Here is a 25442-nt window from a genome sequence, read left to right as displayed (position 1 = left end):
GGTACTTAAGCCACTTTACCTGTGACAGAGTAAGTGATTAGAAAGATTTTTAACTTACCTGGGAGTCTTGCCCACTGCTTCTGATTCATGCCTGAAGGGCCGGCTCAGGGAGAAAGAAACTAAATAAATTAAATTTAAAAAACATGCAATGAAGTGAAAACACGAAATGCACCTACCTTTGAAACCTGATCCAATGTCCGATATCTCCCGTTCTGATGTCCTCCTCTTCATCCTCCCGATGCCACCCCCGCCCCCCCCCCCCACCCCGGTCTTCCCTTCTCCTCCACCCCGCTCTTCCCCTCGCCTTCCCCCCCGCCCCCCCCCCCCGGTCTTCCAGTCCAGCGCTGCATGACATCTGGCTCTCTCTCTTTCCCGCCTCCCCCCGGCATTGCAGCTCCTGATGGTAGCCAGCCTGTCAATCAGGCTAGCTGCCAGGCGCGAAACCCGTTCATGCAGGTTTGCCCCGCACCCAATTGCACCCACCCCCCACCCCCGCTGCCAACCCGCTTCCCCGCTAATATTGGGGCCATAAAGTTAACATGCAGGTCCAGCAAGCAATTATTGTAAGGGGGTTAGAGTACAAGAGTAAGGAAGTCTTACTGCAATAGTAAACAATTTTACAACACCAAGTTATAGTCCAACAAATTTATTTTAAATTTCACAAGCTTTCGGAGGCTTCCTCCTTCCTCAGGTGAACACAACATTCACCTGAGGAAGGAGGAAGCCTCCGAAAGCTTGTGAAATTTAAAATAAATTTGTTGGACTATAACTTGGTGTTGTAAAATTGTTTACAATTGTCGACCCCAGTCCATCACCGGCATCTCCACATCATTACTGCAATAGGACAGAGCTTTGGTGAGACCACACCTGGAGTACTGCGTACAGTTTTGGGCTCCTTATCTAAGGAAGGATATACTTGCCTTAGAGGAGGTGCAACAAAGGTTCACTAGATTGATTCCTGGGATGCGAGGGTTGTCCTATGAAGAGAGGTTGAGTAGAATGGATCTATATTCTATGGAGTTTTGAAGAGTGAGAGGTGATCTCATTGAAATATATAAGATTCCGAGGGGGCTTGACAGGGTAGATGCTGAGAGGCTGTTTCCCCTGGCTGAAGAGTCCAGAACTAGGGGGCATAGTCTCATAATAAGGGGTCGGCCATCTAGGACTGAGATGAGGAGGAATTTCTTACGAAGAGGATTGTGAATCTTTGGAATTCTCTACCCCAGAGGACAGTGGATGCTGAGTCGTTGAGTATATTCAAGGTTGAGATAGATAGATTTTTGGACTCTAAGGGAATCAAAGAATATGGGGATCGGGCGGGAAAGTCGAAGATCAGTGAGGTCGAAGATCAGCCATGATCTTGTTGAATGACGGAACATGCTCAAGGGGCCATATGGCCTACTCCTGCTCCTATTTTTTATGTTCATATGTTCTTATGAAGTCAGAATTAAAATGTTGAGCAGCCACTTCATGCCAGGAATAATTTTGTAATGTGCAATAAAGCCAGGAAGAATCAGCTTTCTATGACACTCATGAAATTACTCTCATTAATGTACAAGTCGTATGTGTGTTAACCCTAGTAATTTCTAAGCTGTAATATTTTCAAGACTGCTGTGTCAACTGTATAAATACTAACCTGGTAATTAAGCTTTCTATTTGCATCCTGCACTAATTCCAGAATCAGGTCAGAGGATTGAGTGAACCAAACCTCCATGCTATTACAGTGGAATGCAGGTTTAAGGTTTTTGTACTGTAATCAACTGTGCTTTCTGGTGTCACTGTGCAGGGTGGAAAACATTTCCGTAGCATACCGTAATTTCAGTGAGGTAGATCAGCTTTTAACCAGACAAAACACATTATTGCAGGTCTCTCCAAACTTCTGGAAGCAACTGAATCAGTAGCTCTTCTCGCTAAAGAACTAGCAGGGAAAGAAAAGGAACTAGCAGTAGCATCACGCAATGCTGATAAGGTTTGTGTACAATTCACTTTTAAAATAATCTTCACATGAAGCAAGCTAGTACAGTCAACCAGAGGCAGGCAATTCCTGCTATCTTGTCGGGTGACCTAGATGACAAAAGTCTGTTGCACTTATATGTAAATAAAATTCTTACATCAGAAAGTAATAATACAGTAAACATTTGATATTTAATATCATGTATCTTGTCTTGTCACATTATTGCCAGGTGATAGATTGCAAGTAATCAAACTTTGATAATCAAAATCACAAGTGCTGGACTTCTGTTTAGAAAAAATTGTAATAAGACAAATAGGGCCATAGTACAAAAAAATGTTAAGATGTCTAAAAATGTTAAAAAGACAAATCTTAAGACACTGTATCTGAATGCACGAAGCATTCGTAATAAGGTAGACGAATTAACAGCGCAAATAGATGTAAACGGATATGATATAATTGCAGTTACAGAGACATGGCTGCAGGGTGAACAAGGCTGGGAGCAGAATATCCAAAGGTATTCGATATTTAGGAAGGACAGGCAAAAAGGAAAAGGAGGTGGGGTGGCGTTGTTAGTAAAGGATGAAATCAGAGCAACAGTGAGAAAGGATATTGGCTCAGAAAATCAAGATGTAGAATCAGTCAGAGTGGAGTTAAGAAGCACCTGGGAGCAGAAAACACTGGTGGGAGTTGTTTATAGGCCTCCAAACAGTAGTGGTAATGTAGGGGACGGAATCAAACAGGAAATTAGAGATGCATGTAACAAAGGTACTACAGTAATCATGGGTGACTTTAATCTACATATAGACTGGCCAAATCAAATTAGCAATAATACTGTGGAGGATGAATTCCTGGAGTGTGTACGAGATGTTTTTTTGACCAGTATGTTGAGGAGCCAACCAGGGAACAGGCGATCCTAGATTGGATATTGTGCAATGAGAAGGGGTTAATCAATAATCTGTGGGGTCCTTTAGGGAAGAGTGACCGTAACATGATAGAATTCCTTATTAAGATGGAAAGTGAAGTAGTCCAATCCAAAACTAAGGTTCTAAATCTAAACAAAGGAAACTATGAAGGAATGAGGAGTGAGTTGGCGATGATAGATTGGGAAGCTTCATTAAAAGGCATGCCGGTGGATAGGCAATGGCTAACATTTAAGGAACGAATGCACGAATTGCAACAATTATACATTCCTTTCTGGTGCAAAAACACAAAAGGAAAAGTGGCCCAACAATGGCTAACAAAAGAAATTAAGGATAGTATTAGATCCAAAGAGGAGTCATATAAAGTTGCCAGAAAAAGTAGCAAGCCTGAGGATTGGGAACAGTTTAGAATTCAGCAAAAAAGGACCAAGAGATTGATTAAGAGGGGAAAAATAGAGTATGAGAGTAAACGTGCAAGGAACATAAAAGTGGACTGTAAAAGCTTCTACAAGTATGTAAAAAGAAAAAGATTAGTGAAGACAAATGTAGGTCCCTTACAGTTAGAAACAGGAGAATTTATAATGGGGAACAAGGAAATGGCACAGCAATTAAACAAATACTTTGGTTCTGTCTTCACGGAAGAGGACACAAATAACTTCCCAGAAATGCTAGGGAACCAAGGGACTAGTGAGAAGGAGGAATTAAAGGAAATTAGTATTAGTAAAAAAATAGTGCTGGAGAAATTAATGGGACTGAAAGCCAATAAATCCCCAGGACCAGATAATCTGCATCCCAGAGTACTAAAAGAGGTAGCCATGGAAATAGTGGATGCATTGGTTGTCATCTTCCAAAATTCTATAGATTATGGAACAGTTCCTGGAGGGTGGCAAATGTAACCCCACTATTTAAAAAAGGAGGGAGAGAGAAAACAGGGAACTACAGACCAGTTAGCCTAACATCATTAGTAGGGAAAAATGCTAGAGTCCATTATAAAGGATGTGATAACTGAACACTTAGAAAATATCAATGGGATTAGACAAAGTCAACATGGATTTATGAATGGGAAATCATGTTTGACAAACCTACTGGAGTTTTTTGAGGATGCAACTGGTAGAATAGATAAGGGAGAACCAGTGGATGTGGTTTATTTGGATTTTCAGAAGGCCTTTGATAAAGTCCCACATAAGAGGTTAGTGTGCAAAATTAAGGCACATAGGATTGGTGGTAATATACTGGCATGGATTGAAAATTGGTTAACAGACAGGAAACAGAGACTAGGAATAAATGGGTCTTTTTCAGGGTGGCAGGCAGTGACTAGTAGGGTACCGCAGGGATCAGTGCTTGAGCTCCAGCTATTCACAATATATATCAATGATTTGGATGAGGGAACCGAATGTAATATTTCCAAGTTTGCTGACGACACAAAACTAGGTGGGATCGTGAATTATGGGGAGGATGCAAAGAGGCTTCAAGGCGATTTAGACAAATTGAGTGAGTGGGCAAATACATGGCAGATGCAGTATAATGTGGATAAATGTGAAGTTATCCACTTCGGAAGGAAAAACAGAAAGGCAGTGTATTATTTAAATGAAGATAGATTGGGAAATGTTGATGCAGAAAGAGACCTGGGTGTCCTTGTACACCAGTCACTGAAAGCAAACATGCAGCTGCAGCAAGCAGTTCAGAAGGCAAATGGTATGTTGGCCTTCATTGCAAGAGGATTTGAGTACAGGAGCAAGGATGTCTTACTGCAGTTATACAGGGCCTTGGTGAGACCACACCACCTGGAGTATTGTGTGTAGTTTTGGTCTCCTTACCTAAGAAAGAAAGGATATACTTGCCATAGGGGGAGTACAGCGAAGGCTCACCAGACTGATTCCTGGGATGGCAGGACTGTCGTATGAGGAGAGATTGGGTCGACTCGGCCTGTATTCACTCAAGTTTAGAAGAATGAGAAGGGATCTTATTGAAACATATAAAATTCTGACAGGGCTAGACAGGCTGGATGCAGGGAGGATGTTTCCCCTGGCTGGGGGATCCAGAACGAGGGGTCACATTCTCAGGATACGGGGTAGGATATTTAGGACTGAGATGAGGAGAAATTTCTTCACTCAGAGGGTGGTGAACCTGTGGAATTCTCTACCACAGAAGGCTGTGGAGACCAAGTCACTGAATATATTTAAGAAGGAGCTCGATAGATTTCTCGATACAAAAGGCATCAAGAGGTATGGGGAGAGAGTGGGAATATGGTATTGAGATAGAGGATCAGCCATGATCATATTGAATGGCGGAGCAGGCTCGAAGGGCCAAATGGCCGACATAGAATCATAGGAAGGTTACAGGACGGAGGGAGGCCATCCAGCCCATCGAGTCCGGGCCGGCTCTATACAAGAGCAATCCAGCTAGTCCCACTCCCCTGCTCTATCCCCGTAGCCCTGCAAATGTTTTCCTTTCAAGTACTTATCCAGTTCCCTTTTGAAGGCCATGATTGAATGTGCCTCCACCACTCCCTCGGGCAGTGCATTCCATATCCTAACCACTTGCTGTGTAAAAAAGTTTTTCCTCATGTTGATGAACTGGATTCTTTTTTCCCCTCAGTCTGGTTCAGCAAACACTGAGTCGAATACACCTTTAAAGTTCAACACAACTTTAATAGCAGGACTTAGTCTGTAGCTTCAATTCAGACTCCTGAGGGAGTCCGGACGATTCTAACAGAATAAGAAGACAAAGACATATACAAAAATTCATACCTTTATACAGATCAATAGGGATTGGAACATTGTTAACACAAGGGTCAACACCAATCATAAGCTGGGCATAGGTTGGCCATGCGAAGTTACATGATTTCAAGCCAATCACAAGTAGCCCATGTGCTGATCATGCCGCAGTGACAGACACTGATGGATGCATCCTTTTCTTCTCACTAGGAATGTCCCTTTTGGTCTTGCTAAGCTGTTACCAATCTTGATTAGCTCGCTGCATGGAGACACTCAGACCAGACCCTGAAACACATCAAAGACTTCTACATTGATAAGACAATGCAGGCCTGCTGACTACGTAAACATATGGCCGAGCAGGGGGGCCCCCTGTACCAACCTCAGCTATCAACTAATTAACCCTTGCCTAACCACATTGCTACTTCTGCTATTTTGCCACGTAGGCACTTTACTATTTTACTGGACACTGACCACACAGGGATTCTCATTCCCCCCTTTTACCATTTCATGATAACCAACCCTTGCTCACTCATCAGTTCTGCCTGAGCAGAGTCTCATACTCAAATTTGTTCCATTGCTACCTTACAGCAGATTTTGATGCAAGCAACAATCAGGCCAAAAGTAAATATTGCTACAATTAGAATAACTAATCCGTGCATCAAATACGATCCCCATGAGCCACTGAGAAGCCATTCTAACCAACCTTCTCCTGAGGTTTGGTGTAATTTTGTGACAGCTTTCTTGTATATGCTCAGCCAGATTAGTTATATTTTCCGAGTTATCTGGTATGTAGGTGCAGCATTCTGATCCAATCAGTGCACATGTTCCCCCTTTTGCAGCTAACAGGTAGTCCAGAGCCATGCGATTCTGCAAGGCCACTGTCCGAATGGCTATCATTTCTGCATTAATATCCTTCAGTGTTACTGCGGTGTCATTAGCTACTTCTTCTAATACTGAAGCCATCTGCCGAATTTCCTTAATTGTCCTGGCTACCCCATACCCAGGGAACAAAATAGCGAAATATCGTTCCGTTTCTATAATTTCCCTTTTAGGCCTATGCTGGTGATGATCCGCTAGGGAAGGCAAGTGATGAACATGGGGTACTACATATCCTAAATAACAGGACCCGATCCAGTTCTGAGGCAACCATGGGTATGCCTTATGGCCGCATATGAAATACGTACCATTATATGCAGTTAAATTTCCCTCTTTAGCCATATATATATATAAGAGGCCGAGAGTCAAGGTGATTCCACAGCAACCCACTGGTTTTATTAAGCGTTGGGGCCCACTGGCCCTGGAACATGCCCTGGGTAGTCAGGTTGACCATGGGCGGTAGCCAATAGTGGGTGGTGCTGCAATCACTATGTCCCATAAAAGGGCCATTATTTGGGGCATTCTTATTCCAACATACCGTCCCGTTTGGTCTAGACGTGTTGGTCAAGAGCAGGAACGGGGGCTTATGGGCTCGATTGTAATTAGGCTGATACCATCCCCTAAATTCATTAAGGCTATACCCTGCTGATGCCCACTCTATTGTTTCCGGGGTTCCTATCGCATTTCCCGAATTGTTTCGTCTTATGACCCATTCTGCAGATTCATGGGACGTAAAGGGAATCGGCTTTAAAGGGATATCTCCCTTGGAATGGATAGGGATGTGGGAACACACCCAACAGCTAGAGATACCCTGCCGTTTGGCATACACATAACTCATGTACAGGAAGGTGTTAACGTGCAGTTCGCGCTTTTGGAGTTGGAGATCCCTCCTACGTCTCTGTGGCAGAGAACCCTCTAATCTTAAATATTTAAAAATATCTATGGGGGCTAACCCATTACGCTTTCTCTCTTGGTTAAATCTCAGGTACCGATCGTACCTCTGTGTATCTCTCTCTTGTTGACACAGCTCAGGAGTCTTTTCCCCTTCACGTTTACAAACATAATCATATTTGCACTCAGTCCAATAACAAGGTATTCCTCCATGCGATATTCCTAACTCAATCGAGCGGTGGGGCTGCCTCAGGAGCCCGGCACATCCGTCTATCCGGGTGATGTTCCACCTTCCGAATCCGTCTGGGTCGTTATCGTTGCATCGAAGTACGTCTCCTTGGCATAGGTGGTGTATGCACTTAGGCTGGTCCTGTCGACATGTTCTCTTTTTGGTTACTCCCAGGGTCAGCAAGAGCTCAAGGCAGAAGATCCAAGGGAAGACTTTCATGGCTGGTCACGATACCTGTATAGGGAGGATTTCTTGGAAGAAGAGAGAAGTTAGCATTTTAAGTTTGAGACGTGGGACTGATAGTTTTACAGTGGTGGAGGTGAACCCAAGCACTCTTCCCCTCTACCTTCACAGCGGTAGGGGTGGTGAGTAGAACCTGATAGGGCCCCTCCCAACGAGGTTCCAGTCCTTTCCTTGTCCAATTCCTGATTAACACGTACGTTCCCGGTTCGATTTTAGATGGACTGGCTATTGGAGGAAGTTCGACGTAGGCAGCTCGTACCCGAGAGTGGAGGCTTCTCAATGCCTTAGTTAATGACAAAATATAGTTAGTCATTTCTGTCGTCATGTGGTGAAAGTGGACAGTTTTCGGAGCGTTTTGATTCCAGGGGGTCTTGAGGGGTCTCCCGTATATAATTTCAGCAGGACTTAACCGTGCTACCCCAGCCGGAGTAGTACGTATCTGAAATAAGGCTATGGGAAGAAGTTTAAGCCAAGTAGTACCAGTCTCTGCCTGCAGTTTAGCCAGTTTATTTTTCAAAGTCTGATTAGCTCGTTCGACCAACCCAGCAGCCTGTGGCCTGTAGGCACAGTGTAACTGTTGTTTAATGCCCATTTGGGTGCAGAATTCCTTGTTCACCTGACCCACAAAATGAGGGCCGTTATCTGAACTCAATTGATTTGGGATTCCGTATCTAGGGATGATCTCTTTCATCAGAACTTTTACAACAGTGGAGGCTTTGTTATCCGTTGTCGGATAGGCCTCTATCCATTTACTAAAGACATCAACAATAACTAAGACATATTTATAACCCTGACATCTTTCCAACTCAAGGTAGTCCATCTGGAGGGTCTCAAAGGGACCTTCCGGCAAAGGGGTCTTTCCCCATTCGCAAGGCACTCCCTTCCCAGGGTTGTGTTGTTGACAAATGAGTCAGCGACTGCTGATGCTCTGAGCTCGGGCTCCTAGGATGCCACCAAGTGGCCAGCAGCGTACCACTAGCAGCTTTGGCACCACAATGAGTTGCAAAGTGTACACATTCAATAACCCATAGTGCTAATTCATCTGACATACAAGTCTGCCCCACAGGGGTAACCCATAATTTAGATACACAGTCATAAGTACAACCAAGTTGTTTCCACATTTGTTTGTCACAGTCAGGAGCATCCTCCTGTAATTTAATGACGTCTTGGATGGTTGGCATTGGCTTTTCAGAGGGAGACTTGCTTTTGTTTGAGCTTTTAGTCTGACTCATCATTCTAGGGACAACCACCCTCTGTGTCTGGGACGCTTCCTTAGCTTCCTGATCAGCATATCTATTCCCTATATCTACTGGGGTCTGTCCTGTCGTGTGAGCGGAACATTTTATAACTGAGATCTGTCTTGGAGTCTGGAACTCACTGCCTGAAAGGGTTGTGGAGGCAGGAACCCTCACAACATTCAAGAAGCATTTGGATGAGCACTTGAAATGCCATAGCATACAAGGCTACGGACCAAATGCTGGAATATGGGATTAGAGTAGACAGGGCTGATGGCCGGCGCGGACACGATGGGCCGAAGGGCCTCTATCCGTGCTGTATGACTCTATGACTCTATGACTCCCTATGACATAAGGGCTTGTAACAAATCTGAGACTAACTTCTGATGGGAAATCTGCGTACCTGCAGAAGTCAGAAACCCTCTGTTTTTCCATAACTGTCCAAAATCGTGAACTACCCCGAAAGCGTATCTCGAATCTGTATACACATTAACCCTTTGGTCTTTCCCGAGGACACAAGCTCTTATCAGTGCAAACAGCTCCCTCTTCCCTGTCTACGGGAGGGACATTCCTTGCTCCAGTGGCCTAGCTGACCACAATTGAAACAGGCATCCGACCCTGTTTGTCTCCCTCCTCCTCTTCTCCCTTCAAAATTACGTCTCAGGGGAACGTAGGGTGGGCCATAATTAGGGGCAGTTGGTCCGTTCGGGTGGGTAAGATACCCATACCCTTCTCCGTCAACCCATCCTGGGACACAACACTGAGGCTCCATCTGATATCCTGTTCTGTCTGGGGTGCATTTCGGCTCTTCCTTTTTCACCACATACTCAGTTTTAACTCTAACCTGGGCCTGACCTTCCTGGTGCTTATTATCCGTCCAGTAGTATTTCACTGCCCTATTCATCTGGCTGGAACTATTCTCTGACCAGTCCATATTATTAGTCCTAATTGCTTGAGCAACCGGAATCGGTAGGCAGTTCAGTAGCATAGCGCTGTACTGTGGTGAGTCTCTTCCCTCACGGTACGCTGTGTCTCCTGATTGATTCTGGTATACTTCCGAGAATCTTTCCAAATATTCGTCTGCTCCCTCGCCCTTTTTAGGCCTGGTGTCTAAGATCTTAGTTATGTCAATTGTTTTTTGTAGAATAGCACTAAGGGCACCCAAAAGACGCTCCTGGCGCTCAACATCATTGTTTGGTATCTGTACTACCAATGCGGCATGAGTCCGGACATTCAATTGGTCCAGGAATTTGGTATGTTCAGCATGGGTTAAAACTTGCTGTATTAGCGACCATAAGTCCCTTGATTCTGCATTATAGACAGAAACGGTAGTCTTAAGGAATTCTATAAATGCGGTAGGTGACTTTCTCCTATCCGGTACCCCGGTTAGAATGGCCATTATCTCGTTGGGTTTCCATGGACAGTGCACATCTATCGTTCGGGAGTTGCCGGCTATTCCAGCGTTGGCTGGGTTTGGGTCAAAAGCGGGATTAGGCATCGGCCTCATTGGTAACTGACGAGGGGTCGGCTCATACCTAGCTAGTGTCTCAGTAGTATGTTCTCAGTTTAGTGATGGCAAGTCGTCTCCTGACTCTTCAGTGCCTGCGTCTCTAAGTCCCTGACTGTCCAGTCTCTGATCCCTCCACTGTCCTAAACTAAGTGGGCTGGCTGAGAATTTAAATGTTGGAGCCAATAATTCCATCGTTTTACTTCTGGTACGGGAGGAGACCGGGGAGACAATTTGAGGCATTATCACAGGGGTTTGAACGGCCAGTCCCGCAGTCGCCGGGAGCGGGGGATAAATGTTACCGTACGCAGGTGGGGCATTAGGACCCTGGGGAGCTACACGGGACCTACAATTCCACTCATCCAATTCATCCTCGTCCCCCTCAGCCAAGGCAAGGCCAATCATTGGATTACGTAGTCCACTTTCATCAACTGCTTTAGACTCACCCAAGGTCTTTTCAGACCTCTTTTTAGAGCGCTTTTCATGAGCACATTCTCCTTTTAGGACCTCTACGGACTTGACCACTCCTCCTTCAGTGAGTCCTATCCCTAACTTCAACGCGTTATCCTGCCAACTTGCTAATAACGAAGCTTCTTTCAGTTCTTGACAGTACTGTCTCCATAAAGCAATTAAATCTTTGGTTGCTTCACTTCCGTTATTTTTCCAAATTAATTCCTGTGCTTTTATGGCAGTATCTCGGTTTTTAGTTCCTCCCAATGGCCATTGATCATGCCCCAGTTTTTTATTCAACCCGCCTGACAATTGTCTAAATTGTTTTGCCATGTCTGGATATTTTTCACACAAAGTCTGTAAGGCACTCCCTGGTTCTGCAGAGGTATCCAGGCAATTACCCATCTTATTTCCCGTTTTCTTTTACTCTTAATCAACTAGTCAACACAACCGTATTATCGCCACTCAGTTGCTTATTACAGAATTTGAGGACGGTCCTGAATTCTTGTGCCTCACAATCCGAAGTGCAATGTGTCTCTACGCCCACTTCAGGGTCCTGACCTTCGCGTGGGGGGATCTCCCCTCTTAACAACCGGTCCAAGGCTGCGCGTTTGAGACAGGCACTTCCTTCCTTAGTTGATCAGCACAAGCAATCAGTTCCTGTTCATACCCAACCACCAGGGAGTCAAAGTTCCTGTTTATACCCAATCACCAGGAACTCGAACCCTAACTCTCAGTGATAATTTTGATCACTGACCCTCAGTGACAGTTCGATCACTGACCTACCGCTTACAAGTTATTCCCTCAGTACATGTACTGACCCTCAGTGATATTCAACCACTGACCTCTTCCTGCTATTTCTGTGTATTCGCCAGACTGACCTAAATCTTGTAAGGACGCCACACGAGTGTTAGCGATTGGACAATTCGTCATCAGACTTAACAGATTTAGGAAAGCCGATATAGTAAAGAAGGTTTTACTCACATCGGGCGCGGTCTCTCCTTCCTCCGCTGTCCAAGACAATCCGCCTCTTACTCCGCGAAATCTCGGTGAATGACCGTTGAGATCCCCGTACGGGCCACCAAATGATGAACTGGATTCTTTTTTTCCCCTCAGTCTGGTTCAGCAAACACTGAGTCGAATACACCTTTAAAGTTCAACACAACTTTAATAGCAGGACTTAGTCTGTTGCTTCAATTCAGACTCCTGAGGGAGTCCGGACGATTCTAACAGAATAAGAAGACAAAGACATATACAAAAATTCATACCTTTATACAGATCAATAGGGGTTGGAACATTGTTAACACAAGGGTCAACACCAATCATAAGCTGGGCATAGGTTGGCCATGCGAAGTTACATGATTTCAAGCCAATCACAAGTAGCCCATGTGCTGATCATGCCGCAGTGACAGACACTGATGGATGCATCCTTTTCTTCTCACTAGGAATGTCCCTTTTGGTCTTGCTAAGCTGTTACCAATCTTGATTAGCTCGCTGCATGGAGACACTCAGACCAGACCCTGAAACACATCAAAGACTTCTACATTGATAAGACAATGCAGGCCTGCTGACTACGTAAACATATGGCCGAGCAGGGGGGCCCCCTGTACCAACCTCAGCTATCAACTAATTAACCCTTGCCTAACCACATTGCTACTTCTGCTATTTTGCCACGTAGGCACTTTACTATTTTACTGGACACTGACCACACAGGGATTCTCAATGTCACCTTTGGTTCTTTTGCCAATCACCTTAAATCTATGTCCTCTGGTTCTTGACACTTCCGCCAATGGGGACAGATTCTCTCTATCTACTCTGTCTAGACCCGACATGATTTTGAAAACCTCTATCAAATCTCCTTGCAACCATCTCAATTCCAAGGAGAACAACCCCAGCTTCTTCAATCTATCCATGTAACTAAAGTCCCTCATCTCTGGAATAATTCGAGTAAATCTCTTCTGCACCCTCTCTAAGGCCTTCACCTCTTTCCTAAACTACGGTGCCCAGAAGGGAACACAATACTCCAGTTGTGGCCGAACCAGTGTTTTATAAAGGTTCATCACGACTTCCATACTTTTGTACTCTATTCCTCTATTTGTAAAGCCCAGGATATCCTATGCTTTTTTCACCGCTTTCTGAACCTGCCCTGCCACCTTCAACGATTTGTGTACATATTTTTTTTTATTCGTTCATGGGATGTGGGCATCGCTGGTAAGGCCCATCCCTAATTGCCCTTGAGAAGGTGGTGGTGAGCCGCCTTCTTGAACCGCTGCAGTCCGTGCGGTGAAGGTTCTCCCACAGTGCTGTTAGGAAGGGAGTTCCAGGATTTTGGCCCAGCGACGATGAAGGAACGGCGATATATTTCCAAGTCGGGATGGTGTGTGACTTGGAGGGGAACGTGCAGGTGATGTTGTTCCCATGCACCTGCTGCTCTTGTCCTTCTAGGTGGTAGAGGTCGCGGGTTTGGGAGGTGCTGTCGAAGAAGCCTTGGCGAGTTGCTGCAGTGCATCCTGTGGATGATACACACTGCAGCCACTGTGCGCCGGTGGTGAAGGGAGTGAATGTTTAGGGTGGTGGATGGGGTGCCAATCAAGTGGGCTGCTTTGTCCCGGATGGTGTCAAGCTTCTTGAGTGTTGTTGGAGCTGCACTCATCCAGGCAAATGGAGAGTATTCCATCACACTTCTGACTTGTGCCTTGTAGATGGTGGAAAGGCTTTGGGGAGTTTGGAGGTGAGTCACTCACCACAGAATACCCAGCCTCTGACCTGCTCTTGTTGCCAAAGTATTTATATGGCTGGTCCAGTTAAGTTTCTGGTCAATGGTGACCCCCAGGATGTTGATGGTGGGGGATTCGGCGATGGTAATGCCGTTGAATGTCAAGGGGAGGTGGTTAGACTCTCTCTTGTTGGAGATGGTCATTGCCTGGCACTTGTCTGGCGCGAATGAGCCCAAGCGTGGATGTTGTCCAGGTCTTGCTGCATGCGGGCTTGGACTGCTTCATTATTTGAGGAGTTGCAAATGGAACTGAACAGTGTGCAATCATCAGTGAACGTCCCCATTTCTGACCTTATGATGGAGGGAAGGTCATTGATGAAGCAGCTGAAGATGGTTGGGCCATGGACACTGCCCTGAGGAACTCCTGCAGCAATGTCCTGGGGCTGAGATGATTGGCCTCCAACAACCACTACCATCTTCCTTTGTGCTAGGTATGACTCCAGCCACTGGAGAATTTTCCCCCTGATTCCCATTGACTTCAATTTTACAAGGGCTCCTTGGTACCACACTCGGTCAAATGCTGCCTTGATGTCAAGGGCAGTCACTCTGACTGGAGCCGAGTGGTCCTGGTCGAACCCAAACTGAGCATCGGTGAGCTGGTTATTGGTGAGTAAGTGCATCTTGATCGCACTGGTCGACAACACCTTCCATCACTTTGCTGATGATTGGGAGTAGACTGATGGGGCGGTAATTGGTCGGATTGGATTTGTTCTGCTTTTTGTGGACAGGACGTACCTGGGCAATTTTCCACAATGTCGAGTAGATGCCAGTGTTGTAGCTGTACTGGAACAGCTTGGTTAGAGGCGCAGCGAGTTCTGGAGCACAAGTCTTCAGCACTACAGCTGGGATGTTGTCGGGGCCCATAGCCTTTGCTGTATCCAGTGCACTCAGCCGTTTCTTGATATCACATGGAGTGAATCGAATTGGCTGAAGACTGGCTTCTGTGATGGTGAGGATATCGGGAGGAGGCCGAGATGGATCATCCACTCGGCACTTCTGGCTGAAGATGGTTGCAAACGCTTCAGCCGTGTCTTTTGCACTCACGTGCTGGACTCCGCCATCATTGAGGATGGAGATATTTACAGAGCCTCCCCCTCCCGTTAGTTGTTTAATTGTCCACCACCATTCACGACTGGATGTGGCAGGACCGCAGAGCTTTGATCTGATCCGTTGGTTGTGGAATCGCTTAGCTCTGTCTATAGCATGTTGCTTCCACTGTTTAGCATGCATGTAGTCCTGAGTTGTAGCTTCACCAGGTTGGCACCTCAATTTTAGGTACGCCTGGTGCTGCTCCTGGCATGCTCTTCTACGCTCCTCATTGAACCAGGGTTGATCCCCTGGCTTGTTGGTAATGGTAGAGTGAAGAATATGTCGGGCCATGAGGTTGCAGATTGTGCTGGAATACAATTCTGCTGCTGCTGATGGCCTACAGCGCCTCTTGGATGCCCAGTTTTGAGCTGCTAGATCTGTTCTGAATCTATCCCATTTAGCACGGTGGTGGTGCCACTCAACATGTTGGATGGTGTCCTCAGTGCGAAGACGGGGCTTCGTCTCCACGAGGACTGTGCGGTGGTCACTCCTACCAATACTGTCATGGACAGATGCATTTGCGACAGGTAGATTGGTGAGAACGAGGTCAAGTCAGTTTTTCCCTCGTGTTGGTTCGCTCACCACCTGCCGCAGGCCCAGTGTGGCAGCTGTGTCCTTCAGGACTCGGCCAGCTCGGTCAATAGTGGTGGTACCGAGCCACTCTTGGTGATGGACATTGAAGTCCCCCACCCAGAGTACATTCTGTGCTCTTGCTACCCTCAGTGCTTCCTCCAAGTGGTGCTCAACATGGAGGAGGACTGATTCATCAGCAGGAGGTTTCCTTGCCCATGTTTGACCTGATGCCATGAGATTTCATGGGGTCCAGAGTCAATGTTGAGGACTCCCAGGGCCACTGCCTCCTAATTGTATATCACTGTACCGCCACCTGTAGTCGGTCTCTCCTGCAGGTGGGTCAGGACATACCCAGGGATGGTGATGGAAGAGTCTGGGACGTTGGCTGAAAGGTATGATTCTGTGAGTATGGCTATGTCAGGCTGTTGCTTGACTTGTCTGTGGGACAGCTCTCCCAATTTTGGCACAAGTCCCCAGATGTTCGTGAGGAGGACTTTGCAGAGTTGACTGGGCTTGGTTTGCCTTTAGTCGTGTCCAATGCCAGGTGGTCCGTCCGGTTTTGTTCTTATTATGATTTTTTTTAGTGAGATTTTACAACTGAGTGGCTTGCTAGGCCATTTCAGAGGGCAATTCAGAATCAACCACATTGCTGTAGGCCTGGAGTCACATCTCAGCCAGACCGGGTAATGGACGGCATGTTTCCTTCCCTGAAGGGCATTAGTGAACCAGATGGGTTTTTACCACAATCCGGTAGTTTCATGTCCACCATTACTGATACTTTTTTTTTAATTCAAGATTTTATTTAATTAATTTAATTTAAATGTTCCAGCTTCCGTGGCAGGACTTGAAGTCATGGCTCCGGATTATTAGTCCAGGCCTCTGGATTATTGGTCCAGTAACATAACCACTATGCTACCGTACCCACATATACCCCCAGATCTCTCTGCTTCTGTACCCTTTTTAGAATTGTGCCCTCTAGTTTATATTGCCTCTCCTTGTTCTTCCCACTGAAATGTATCACTTCGCATTTTTCTGCGTTAAATTTCATCTGCCAATTGTCCGCCCAGGCCACCAGCCTGTCTATATCCTATTGAAGTCTATCACTATCACTATCCTCCTCACTCTTTACTACCCTTCCAAGTTTTGTGTCATCTGCAAATTTTGAAATTGTGCCCTGTACACCCAAGTCCAAGTCATTAATATATATCAAAAAAGCAGTGGTCCCAACACTGACCCCTGGGGAACACCACTGTGCACCTCTCTCCAGTCTGAAAAACAACCGTTCACCATTACTCTCTGTTTCCTGTCCCTTAGCCAATTCTGTATCCATGTTGCTGCTGCCCCCTTATTCCATGGGCCACAATCTTGATGATAAGCCTACCATGCGGCACTTTATCAATCACCTTTTGAAAGTCCATATACACCACATCAACTGCATTGCCCTCATCTACCCTCTCTGTTACCTCATCAAAAAACTCTATCGGGTTAGTTAAACACGATTTGACTTTAACAAATCGGTGCTGGCTTTCCCTAATCAATCCACACTCATCCAAGTGACTGTTAATCCTGTCCCAGATTATCGTTTCTAAAAGTTTCCCCACCACTGAGGTTAAACTGACCGGCCTGTAGTTGCTGGGTTTATCCTTACATCCTGTTTTGAACAAGGGTGTAACATTTGCAATTCTCCAGTCCTCTGGCACCACCCCTCGTATCTACGGATGTTTGGAAGATTATGGCCAGTACCTCCCCAGTTTCCCCCCTTACTTCCCTCAGCAACCTAGGATGCATCCCAGCTGGACCGGGTGACTTGTCTACTTTTAGTACAGCTAGCCTTTCAAGTACCTCTTCTTTATCAATTTTTAGCTCATCCAGTATCTCAACTATATCTTCCTTTCCTGAGACTCTGGTAGCGTCTTCTTCCTTGGTAAAGACAGTACCGCAGCCATCCCCTCTGCCTCCATGAGTAGATCTCCCTTTTGATCCCTAATCGGCCCCACCCTTCCTCTTACTACCCATTTACTGTTTACATGCCTGTAGAAGTCTTTTGGATTCCCTTTTATGTTGGCCGCCAGTCTGTTCTCATACTCTCTCTTTGCCCCTCTTATTTCCTTTTTTCACTTCCCTTCTGAACTGGCTGATTTTCTCTCGTGTTATCAACCTGACATCTGTCATACGCCCCTTTTTTCTGTTTCATCTTACTCAATATCTCTTTTGTCATCCAGGGAGCTCTGGCTTTAGTTGCCCTACCTTTCTGCCTCGTGGGAATGTGCCTAGACTGTACCCGAACCATCTCCTCTTTAAAGGCCGCCCACTGTTCAATTACGGTTTTGCCTGCCAATCTTTGATTCCAATTTACCCGGGCCAGATCTGTTCTCATCGCATTGAAATTGGCCCTTCTCCAATTGAGTATTTTTACTTTAGAGTGGTCCATGTCCTTTTCCATAGCTTTTCTAAACCTTATGATACTATGATCGCTGCTCCCTAAATGCTCCCCCAGCATGGTTTATTCCAAAAAATAACATAATAAAGTAGTTAAAATTAAAATGATTTCTGCAAATTTTGATAAATGAAAGTTCTGTAATATTGTACAATCGGTCATATTTGGTACTTCTTAGATATTTCCACAACTGGATTTTTATAAATGCTTTGTGAGTGCATAAAGAATTCCAATAATGGGGCCATATTGCCCCACAATAGAACCACTGTATCACAGAACTAGCACCAGATTTTATCACTGTTATGGTATCAAGACAAAGATGTAGGATACTTTTTTGAAATATGATTGCAATTTATGAAATTCAAATCTCAGATTACATCTTAATGAATGAAATCAGCTCCATGATGCTGTGCTCTATTTTGAGACAACATGGTGAATTTAATTCTTCATTCCCATTAAGGAGATTTATAAGATGGGGAGGGATAAAGCAGTCCTGATTGTAACATTATTTCAAGACTGTAAAATATATTAAAATTTTCACACAAGTTAGTTATTGTGCAAAAATATGAAGGATAGATATTTTGAAATGAAATAATATCAGTAATCCTAATGTTGAGAAGAATGTTTAAACAGAATGTACTCTGTAGAAATCGTCAAGTAAATCCTCTGCAATGAAGGCATCATAATTAATAAAAGCTACTACTTTCTTGATATCGATACGTGAGTGAGAGTGGTGGCTCTATTCTCATCTTTGAGATAGTTCAACATGATGTATGCTGCTTGTCTCCAATTAACAGTTTTAAAACAAAAACTACAGTTAGAAGAGGCCACTGAGATATCTCCTGTTATTTGTAGAATTATGGGGAAAATCAAGTAAACACACTTTCTCCCTTGGCATAAATTTTTTTTTATTCATTCATGGGATGTGGGCATCGCTGGCAAAACCAGCATTTATTGCCCATCCCTAATAGCCCTTGAGAAGGTGGTGGTGAGTCGCCTCCTTGAACTGCTGCAGTCCGTGTGGTGAAGGTTCTCCCACAGTGCCGTTAGGAAGGGAGTTCCAGGATTTTGACCCAGCGACGATAAAGGAACAGCGATAAATTTCCAAGTGGGGGTGGTGTGTAACTTGGAGGGGGAACGTGCAGGTGGTGGTGTTCCCATCCGCCTGCTGCCCTTGTTCTTCTAGGTGGTAGAGGTCGTGGGTTTTGGAGGTGCTGTTGAATAAGGCTTGGCGAGTTGCTGCAATGGATCTTGTAGATGGTACACACTGCAGCCACGGTGCGCCGAAGGGAGTGAATGTTTAAGGTGGTGGATGGGGTGCCAATCAAGTGGGCTGCTTTGTCCTGGGTGATGTTGAACTTCTTGAGTGTTGTTGGAGCTGCACTCATCCAGGAAAGTGGAGAGTATTCCATCACACTCCTGACTTGTGCCTTGGAGATGGTTGAAAGGCTTTGGGGAGTCAGGAGGTGAGTCACTCGCCGCAGAATACCCAGCCTCTGACCTGCTCTTGTCGCCACAGTATTTATGTGGGTGATCCAGTTTAGTTTCTGGTCAGTGGGGACTCCCCAGGATGTTAATGGTGGAGGAATCGGCGATGGTAATGCCATTGAATGTCAAGGGGAGGTGGTTAGACTCTCTCTTGTTGGAGATGGTCATTGCCTGGCACTTGTCTAATGCGAATGTTACTTGCTACTTATCAGCCCAAGCCTGGATGTTGTCCAGGTCTTGCTGCATGCGGTCACGGACTGCTTCATTATCTGAGGGGTTGCGAATGGAACTGCACACTGCAATCATCAGCGAACATCCCCATTTCTGACCACATGATGGAGGGAAGATCATTGATGAAGCAGCTGAAGATGGTTGGGCCTAGGACACTTTTTTTTTTATTATTCGTTCACGGGATGTGGGCGTCGCTGGTGAGGCCAGCATTTATTGCCCATCCCTAATTTCCCTCGAGAAGGTGGTGGTGAGCCGCCTTCTTGAACCGCTGCAGTCCGTGTGGTGACGGTTCTCCCACAGTGCTGTTAGGAAGGGAGTTCCAGGATTTTGACCCAGCGACAATGAAGGAACGGCGATATATTTCCAAGTCGGGATGGTGTGTGACTTGGAGGGGAATGTGCAGGTGGTGTTGTTCCCATGCGCCTGCTGCCCTTGTCCTTCTAGGTGGTAGAGGTCGCGGGTTTGGGAGGTGCTGTCGAAGAAGCCTTGGCGAGTTACTGCCCTGAGGAACTCTTGCAGCGATGTCCCCTTTGTTGGTCCCCTGTGTCCCAGATAAGGAATTCAACAGCTGACTGCCAGGTCATGACTAATGCTCTGCATCCAGCTCCTGAGCTAGGAGTTGCTCGCATGTCCTGTGCTGTCCCTCTGGTGTTCTGTCTGTCCTTGTGTGGATATACCTGTGCCTCCCTGTAACCTTTGCTCAGCGGCTGCGTTCGCCACCGCCACAACCCTCCGCCCACCCAAGGCAGTCACCTGAGATCAAGAACTCAACAAGGTTGATTTTAACTTTTGGGAAAACAGACGATGGCAGATCAGCCTTGTTGTGGGAAAATCACCACTCGGAGTCAGACTTAAAGATTCAACATGCAGTTTATTGGACAAAGTACTTGTCTGGTTCTATAGTTTTATCAGTTCATTGTGAAATGTCTTTTGTATTCCCAGACTGTAAGTCAGTTTTGGAATATACAAACTCAGCACTTTTAGTCACTTCATCGTTGCCTTTAACCCAACAGCCCAAATTTTACGCTAACAAGCCTCCCATCTTACACTCCGACAAAATTGTGTGATGTGTGTAACAAGTGCCGATCTGCTACTGCTCATTTTTCCACCCCCTCAAGATTGAAATCAGCCCCAACATGTCTGTGGTATAACATCCAAGAGTTTGTCACTGACATATTATGGGGGAAATTTTCACTGGCTTCGCCAGGCAGAAACGGGGCAGTAGTGCCCCAAAAATTGCGTTGCAAAACTTTAACGCCCCATTCCCACTCCCAATCTGTCATCCTGAACAGGGCCGACTGCTGGGTGGCCAGAGGCCTCAACTGTTTCAGGCAGTAGGCCCTTCTCATCTGCAAATCTAAGTCATATGACCCCCGATTGCTATTTTGCAAGATTTCTGCCCAGTTTCACCTGGTGGTACAGCCAAAGAGGTCTGAAAACAGTCAGTTTAAAATTATTTTTATGGGGCCAAGAGAAGCAGGTGGACCTACCTTGCTGCCAGCCAGCTCAGCCATGGGGCCGCCCAATATTGCACCAGTCCAGAGCTGGTGCCTCCAGTCTGCTGGCGGCATAATGAGACCTGGACTTCAAAATGTCATTAAGTGAAGCATCATACTGAGTAACAATATATACTTATCTCACTATGGCATCCTGCAGGTGCTGGGAGAGGTGACAGTGAGTGCACAAGCAGCAGAGATAGTCAAGAATGAAGTCCTGATAGTGAAAGATAAGGCTCAGAAGATTGTGGATGAAATAGAAACAGATAAAAAAGTGGCAGAGGATAAACTGCTCGCTGCAAAGCCAGCACTGGAAGCTGCAGAAGCTGCTCTGAATGTAAGTACCTTGGCTAATTGATACAGGATGGATTTCAGGAACCACCTTAAATGCATTTTTTTTTTACAAATAAAACATATCGATCTCCCATGGGTGTTGCTCAGACTGTCTGAGGAGACATTCATTCATGTGTAGATCGCATTGTGTTCCGCCTGAAGCTAACATGGGGCTATTTGCCCTTGATGCTCCCATGTTGTCTCATCATTTCAAAAAACAACCTACCCATAATTAGAAATATTTTAAAATGATGGAAATCAATAAAGATGTGATCTAGAATGACAAATAAATGAAAATTTGAAATTATAAATTACAAAATCTAGTCGTAAAATATTAAATTAATAATTAACAATTTTAATTGAGTAAAATTTGGAAATGATGATTTTAAACATGTTCAGTAATCTGAAGTAACTAAGTAATGTTAAAATTATCATTTATAAAATTAATTGCAATGTAAATGAAGATGTTTATTTACAAATTGAAAATCTAAATCTTGTGGCCGCTAAAATCTGTGGATCTTCTGTTGATGTCCCGTCGTAACTTCAGTGGGAGACCAGTTGAATCCACTGCAAAGTGGCAGAGACTTAGTGGACAGGGACTCCACTATTTCTGGGAGTTTCCAATGTGCCTTGTACGGGTCAGAACCTCCACCCATCCTTCCAAAACAAATGCCATTAGGGGCAGGGATTCCCTCTACTGACAGTTGTGTCCCTGGAGGTCGTGATGCTGAGTGTGTTGGGGTGTACTGGCGTCTTGATGGGTAAAAGTGGGCACCTGGTCAGGGAAACAGCCTGGACCCACAAGGAAAGGAACAATAAAAAAGCAATTTCTTGATCCATCTCCTTACCAAGAGGCCAAGGCAGAAAAAGCAGAGGACGGGGAGGGGCCTAGACAGCCCATAGTGGCACTTACGCCTGCCCCATGCGAATTAAATACCCTCCCATTGATTCCGGATACTCTGATGGAGTCAGCACTGCAGGGCACAAGCAGGTGCAATCCTGGTGTAACCACTGGGATCACATCCCACGGATTTTACAAATATTGATTGAAATTTTAAAATTATTTGCTACAAATTATTAAATGAATGAATATTTATGAATTGCAAGTTACAATTATGATTTATTTTAACTTGAACCCTGCCTTAACTCATCTGCTGCTGAAACCCTCATTCATGCTTTCATCAACTCTAGGCTCAAGTATGCCAATGCTCACCTGGCTGGCCTCTTATTCCGCATAAATTTCAGCTCATCTAAAACTCTGCTGCCCGTATCCTATCCCACACCGAGTCCTACTCACCCATCACTTCTGTCCTTGCTGACCTACATTGACTCCTGGTTCCCAACACCTCCAATTTAAAAAATCTCATCCCCCCTCCCTATCTCTCTGACCTCCACCTGCTCTACAACCTCTCCATAATTCCTCATTCAGCTGCACCTTCAGTCATCTAAGCTCCAAGCTCTAGAATTCCCTCCCTGAATCTTACTGCTTTGCCATCTCCCTCTCCTCCTTTAGGACCCTATTTAAAACCTACCTCTTTGACCAAGCCTTTAGTCACCCCTCCGAATATCTCCTTCTTTGGGTTGATGTCCGTTCTTTCTGACCAAGCCTCGGTAAATCATCTTGGGATGTTTTTCTATGATAAAGATGATATATAAATGTAAGTGGTGTTATTGTTGTAAATGAATAGTTTTAAAATGAAATAATTTTCTAAGGAGAAACAATTGGGGAGAAGATGAATAGGTGCAACAGAAGGTCCTGGAAGCTCCACATATAATCATTCCAGGAGCTGGCAGTCAGACGTAGGGGTTGGGCAGGAATGACCCGGAGGCCTGATCTTGGGCAGCAGTGCCAACTTGCCTGAGTGCCAAAACAGAGCACTAAGAACCTAAAAGTTGGTATAGGCCCAATGGGAGCGAGAGGGCCCTCAATGACTGACCTGGAATCACCCAGGAGGTGATTGTCTGGGCTGGAGGGAGGTGTGAACAACTCAGGAGTCCAATCTCGGGAAAATAAAGGTATAAAAAGATAGAAAAAAATTCTAAAAAATCTGTTGCCGAGGGTAAAATTGATTAAGTGTAGATGTGTAGGAGGCAGAGCCCAGGAGGAACCTTTAAAGATTTAGACAAAAACAGCTGTCTGGGTCGAAGTTCTATGGCAGTGACGGACCACAAACACAGCCGCACGGTGAAAAAGCAGGCCCAGCGTATCATAAATTATTTTATAATATGGAAAGAATTAAGAATTTCAGCAGGGCATTTTCTTTTCTTGTGGCCTGTAAGAGTGAGGGAGCAGCAGGCGGAGCGGGGCCGAGATTGGGAGTGATATAAGCCTTAACGGCAGGTGGGGAGAGAGTAAAACCTAGAGAGAAGATGCAATATATTCATATATTAATATATAAAATCAAAAACAAAAAAACTTACATTTCAAAGCTGAAAGTTAAGTTTAAAATGACTTACCTCCGGCTCATTTGGAGCATAAACGCAGAGACCAGTTGGGCTGAAAGGTCTATTTCTGTGCTGTGGCTTCGATGTAAGAAAAATCAGTTTAGAAAAAATCATACTTTTTTTTGGAGAAAACCCAAGAAATGCATTTAAATTAATTTTTTTTTAAAACATCAGAAAAAGTAGGCCATACAACCGTACAAACAACACCTACTGTCTGTGACACTCTTAACATTGAAAAGTACTACAGGCACTATAATGGGTTTGCCCATAATGTAAAGATTTCCTTGAAAGTTTTCAATGCAGTATGTGCCCAATCTCCAAGAATTAATATATAATCGATGTAAAACACCCCATTATAGTGATGATAATTAAAAGGAAAGGAGCTTCTGAACGGCCTAGTGGACGAGCAAGGTGAAAACTCAGCCATGTTTCCTGCTCTTGCTTGCTATCTATTTAATCCTTGCTGGAAGCTGCACATCATGTGTGTGGATGTCTGATGAGGGCAGTATGAGCTTCAGCTGTGATGCGCTCTATATTGAATAGCTTGTCGACGCACGCTTTCTAAGCTCACACATGATCAATGGCTACTTGGTCAAGGTACTGGAGAGTGCCCATCAGGGAAACTGTATCACAACATGAGTTAGGGGGCAGATTTTCTTCTTCAGTGCCTGAATATAAAATGTCGGTGGGGAAGAAGTGCTTATCACACATTCGGGTGCAAGCTGCTTATTGTGAGCAGCTTGTGCCTGAATTTGTATTCAGTGCTTCCGCACTACCAAGCACTTACACCAAGGTTCTGCTGCAGTGCCTTCAGGAGAGGAGAGGAAAAGATACACGAAAAGGAAAAGAAGCAAACAAAAAAAGGAACGATAGTGTGAGAGGGCCATATTTTCTATTTAAAGTACTCCCCACTTCAGTGAAGAAATTATCCTCAGTAAAATTATGACCAATGTGTTTTTAAAAACATCTCTATTTGGTTAGGATTTTGGTAAGTAAAATTCAACTGATTTTTTTCTCCCCTTTGTCAGAACACCAGTACTGCATGTATTTTCAGTATTTTCTGTTTTTGTCTTTGAAAGTATTCACTGTATAAATTGGGCACCTACCGTCAATAAAAAACACCCATAAGACCACAAGACCATAAGAGATAGGAGCAGGAGGAGGCCATTCGGCCCCTCGAGTCTACTCCGCCATTTAATGAGATCATGACTGATCTGATTTTTACCTCAACTCCACTTTCCCGCCCTTTCCCCATATCCTTTGACTCCCTTGCTGATCAAAAATTTGTCGAACTCAGCTTTGAATGTATTCAATGACTCAGCCTCCACAGCTTTTTGGGGTAAAGAATTCCAAAGATTCACGACCCTCTGGGAGAAGAAATTCCTCCTTATTTCCATCTTAAATGGGCGACCCCTTATTCTGAGACTATGCCCCCTAGTTTGAGGGGTAACATCCTCTCAGCATCTACCCTATCGAGTCCCCTCAGAATCTTGCATATTTCAATAAGATCACCTCTCATTCTTCTGAACTCCAATGAGTATAGACCCAACCT

At 45.0% G+C, this 25442-nt stretch overlaps 1 protein-coding gene across 1 annotated transcript in view; it reads left to right on the top strand.

Annotated features, from left to right (window-relative positions):
- Positions 1-25442, top strand: part of LOC137322209 (dynein axonemal heavy chain 8-like) — a 1675662-nt gene that overhangs the window by 1313307 nt on the left and 336913 nt on the right. Inside the window, exons 74-75 of the mRNA XM_067985325.1 lie at positions 1866-1969; positions 21273-21449. Of these exons, the coding sequence (XP_067841426.1) occupies positions 1866-1969; positions 21273-21449 (281 nt within the window). The remainder of the gene's footprint in view (positions 1-1865; positions 1970-21272; positions 21450-25442) is intronic.

The sequence above is a fragment of the Heptranchias perlo genome, chromosome 5 (assembly GCF_035084215.1).
Source record: "Heptranchias perlo isolate sHepPer1 chromosome 5, sHepPer1.hap1, whole genome shotgun sequence".
Lineage (NCBI taxonomy): Eukaryota > Metazoa > Chordata > Chondrichthyes > Hexanchiformes > Hexanchidae > Heptranchias > Heptranchias perlo.
The sequence above is the reverse complement of the archived record's forward strand: the minus strand, read 5'-3'. Positions and strand labels throughout refer to the sequence as shown.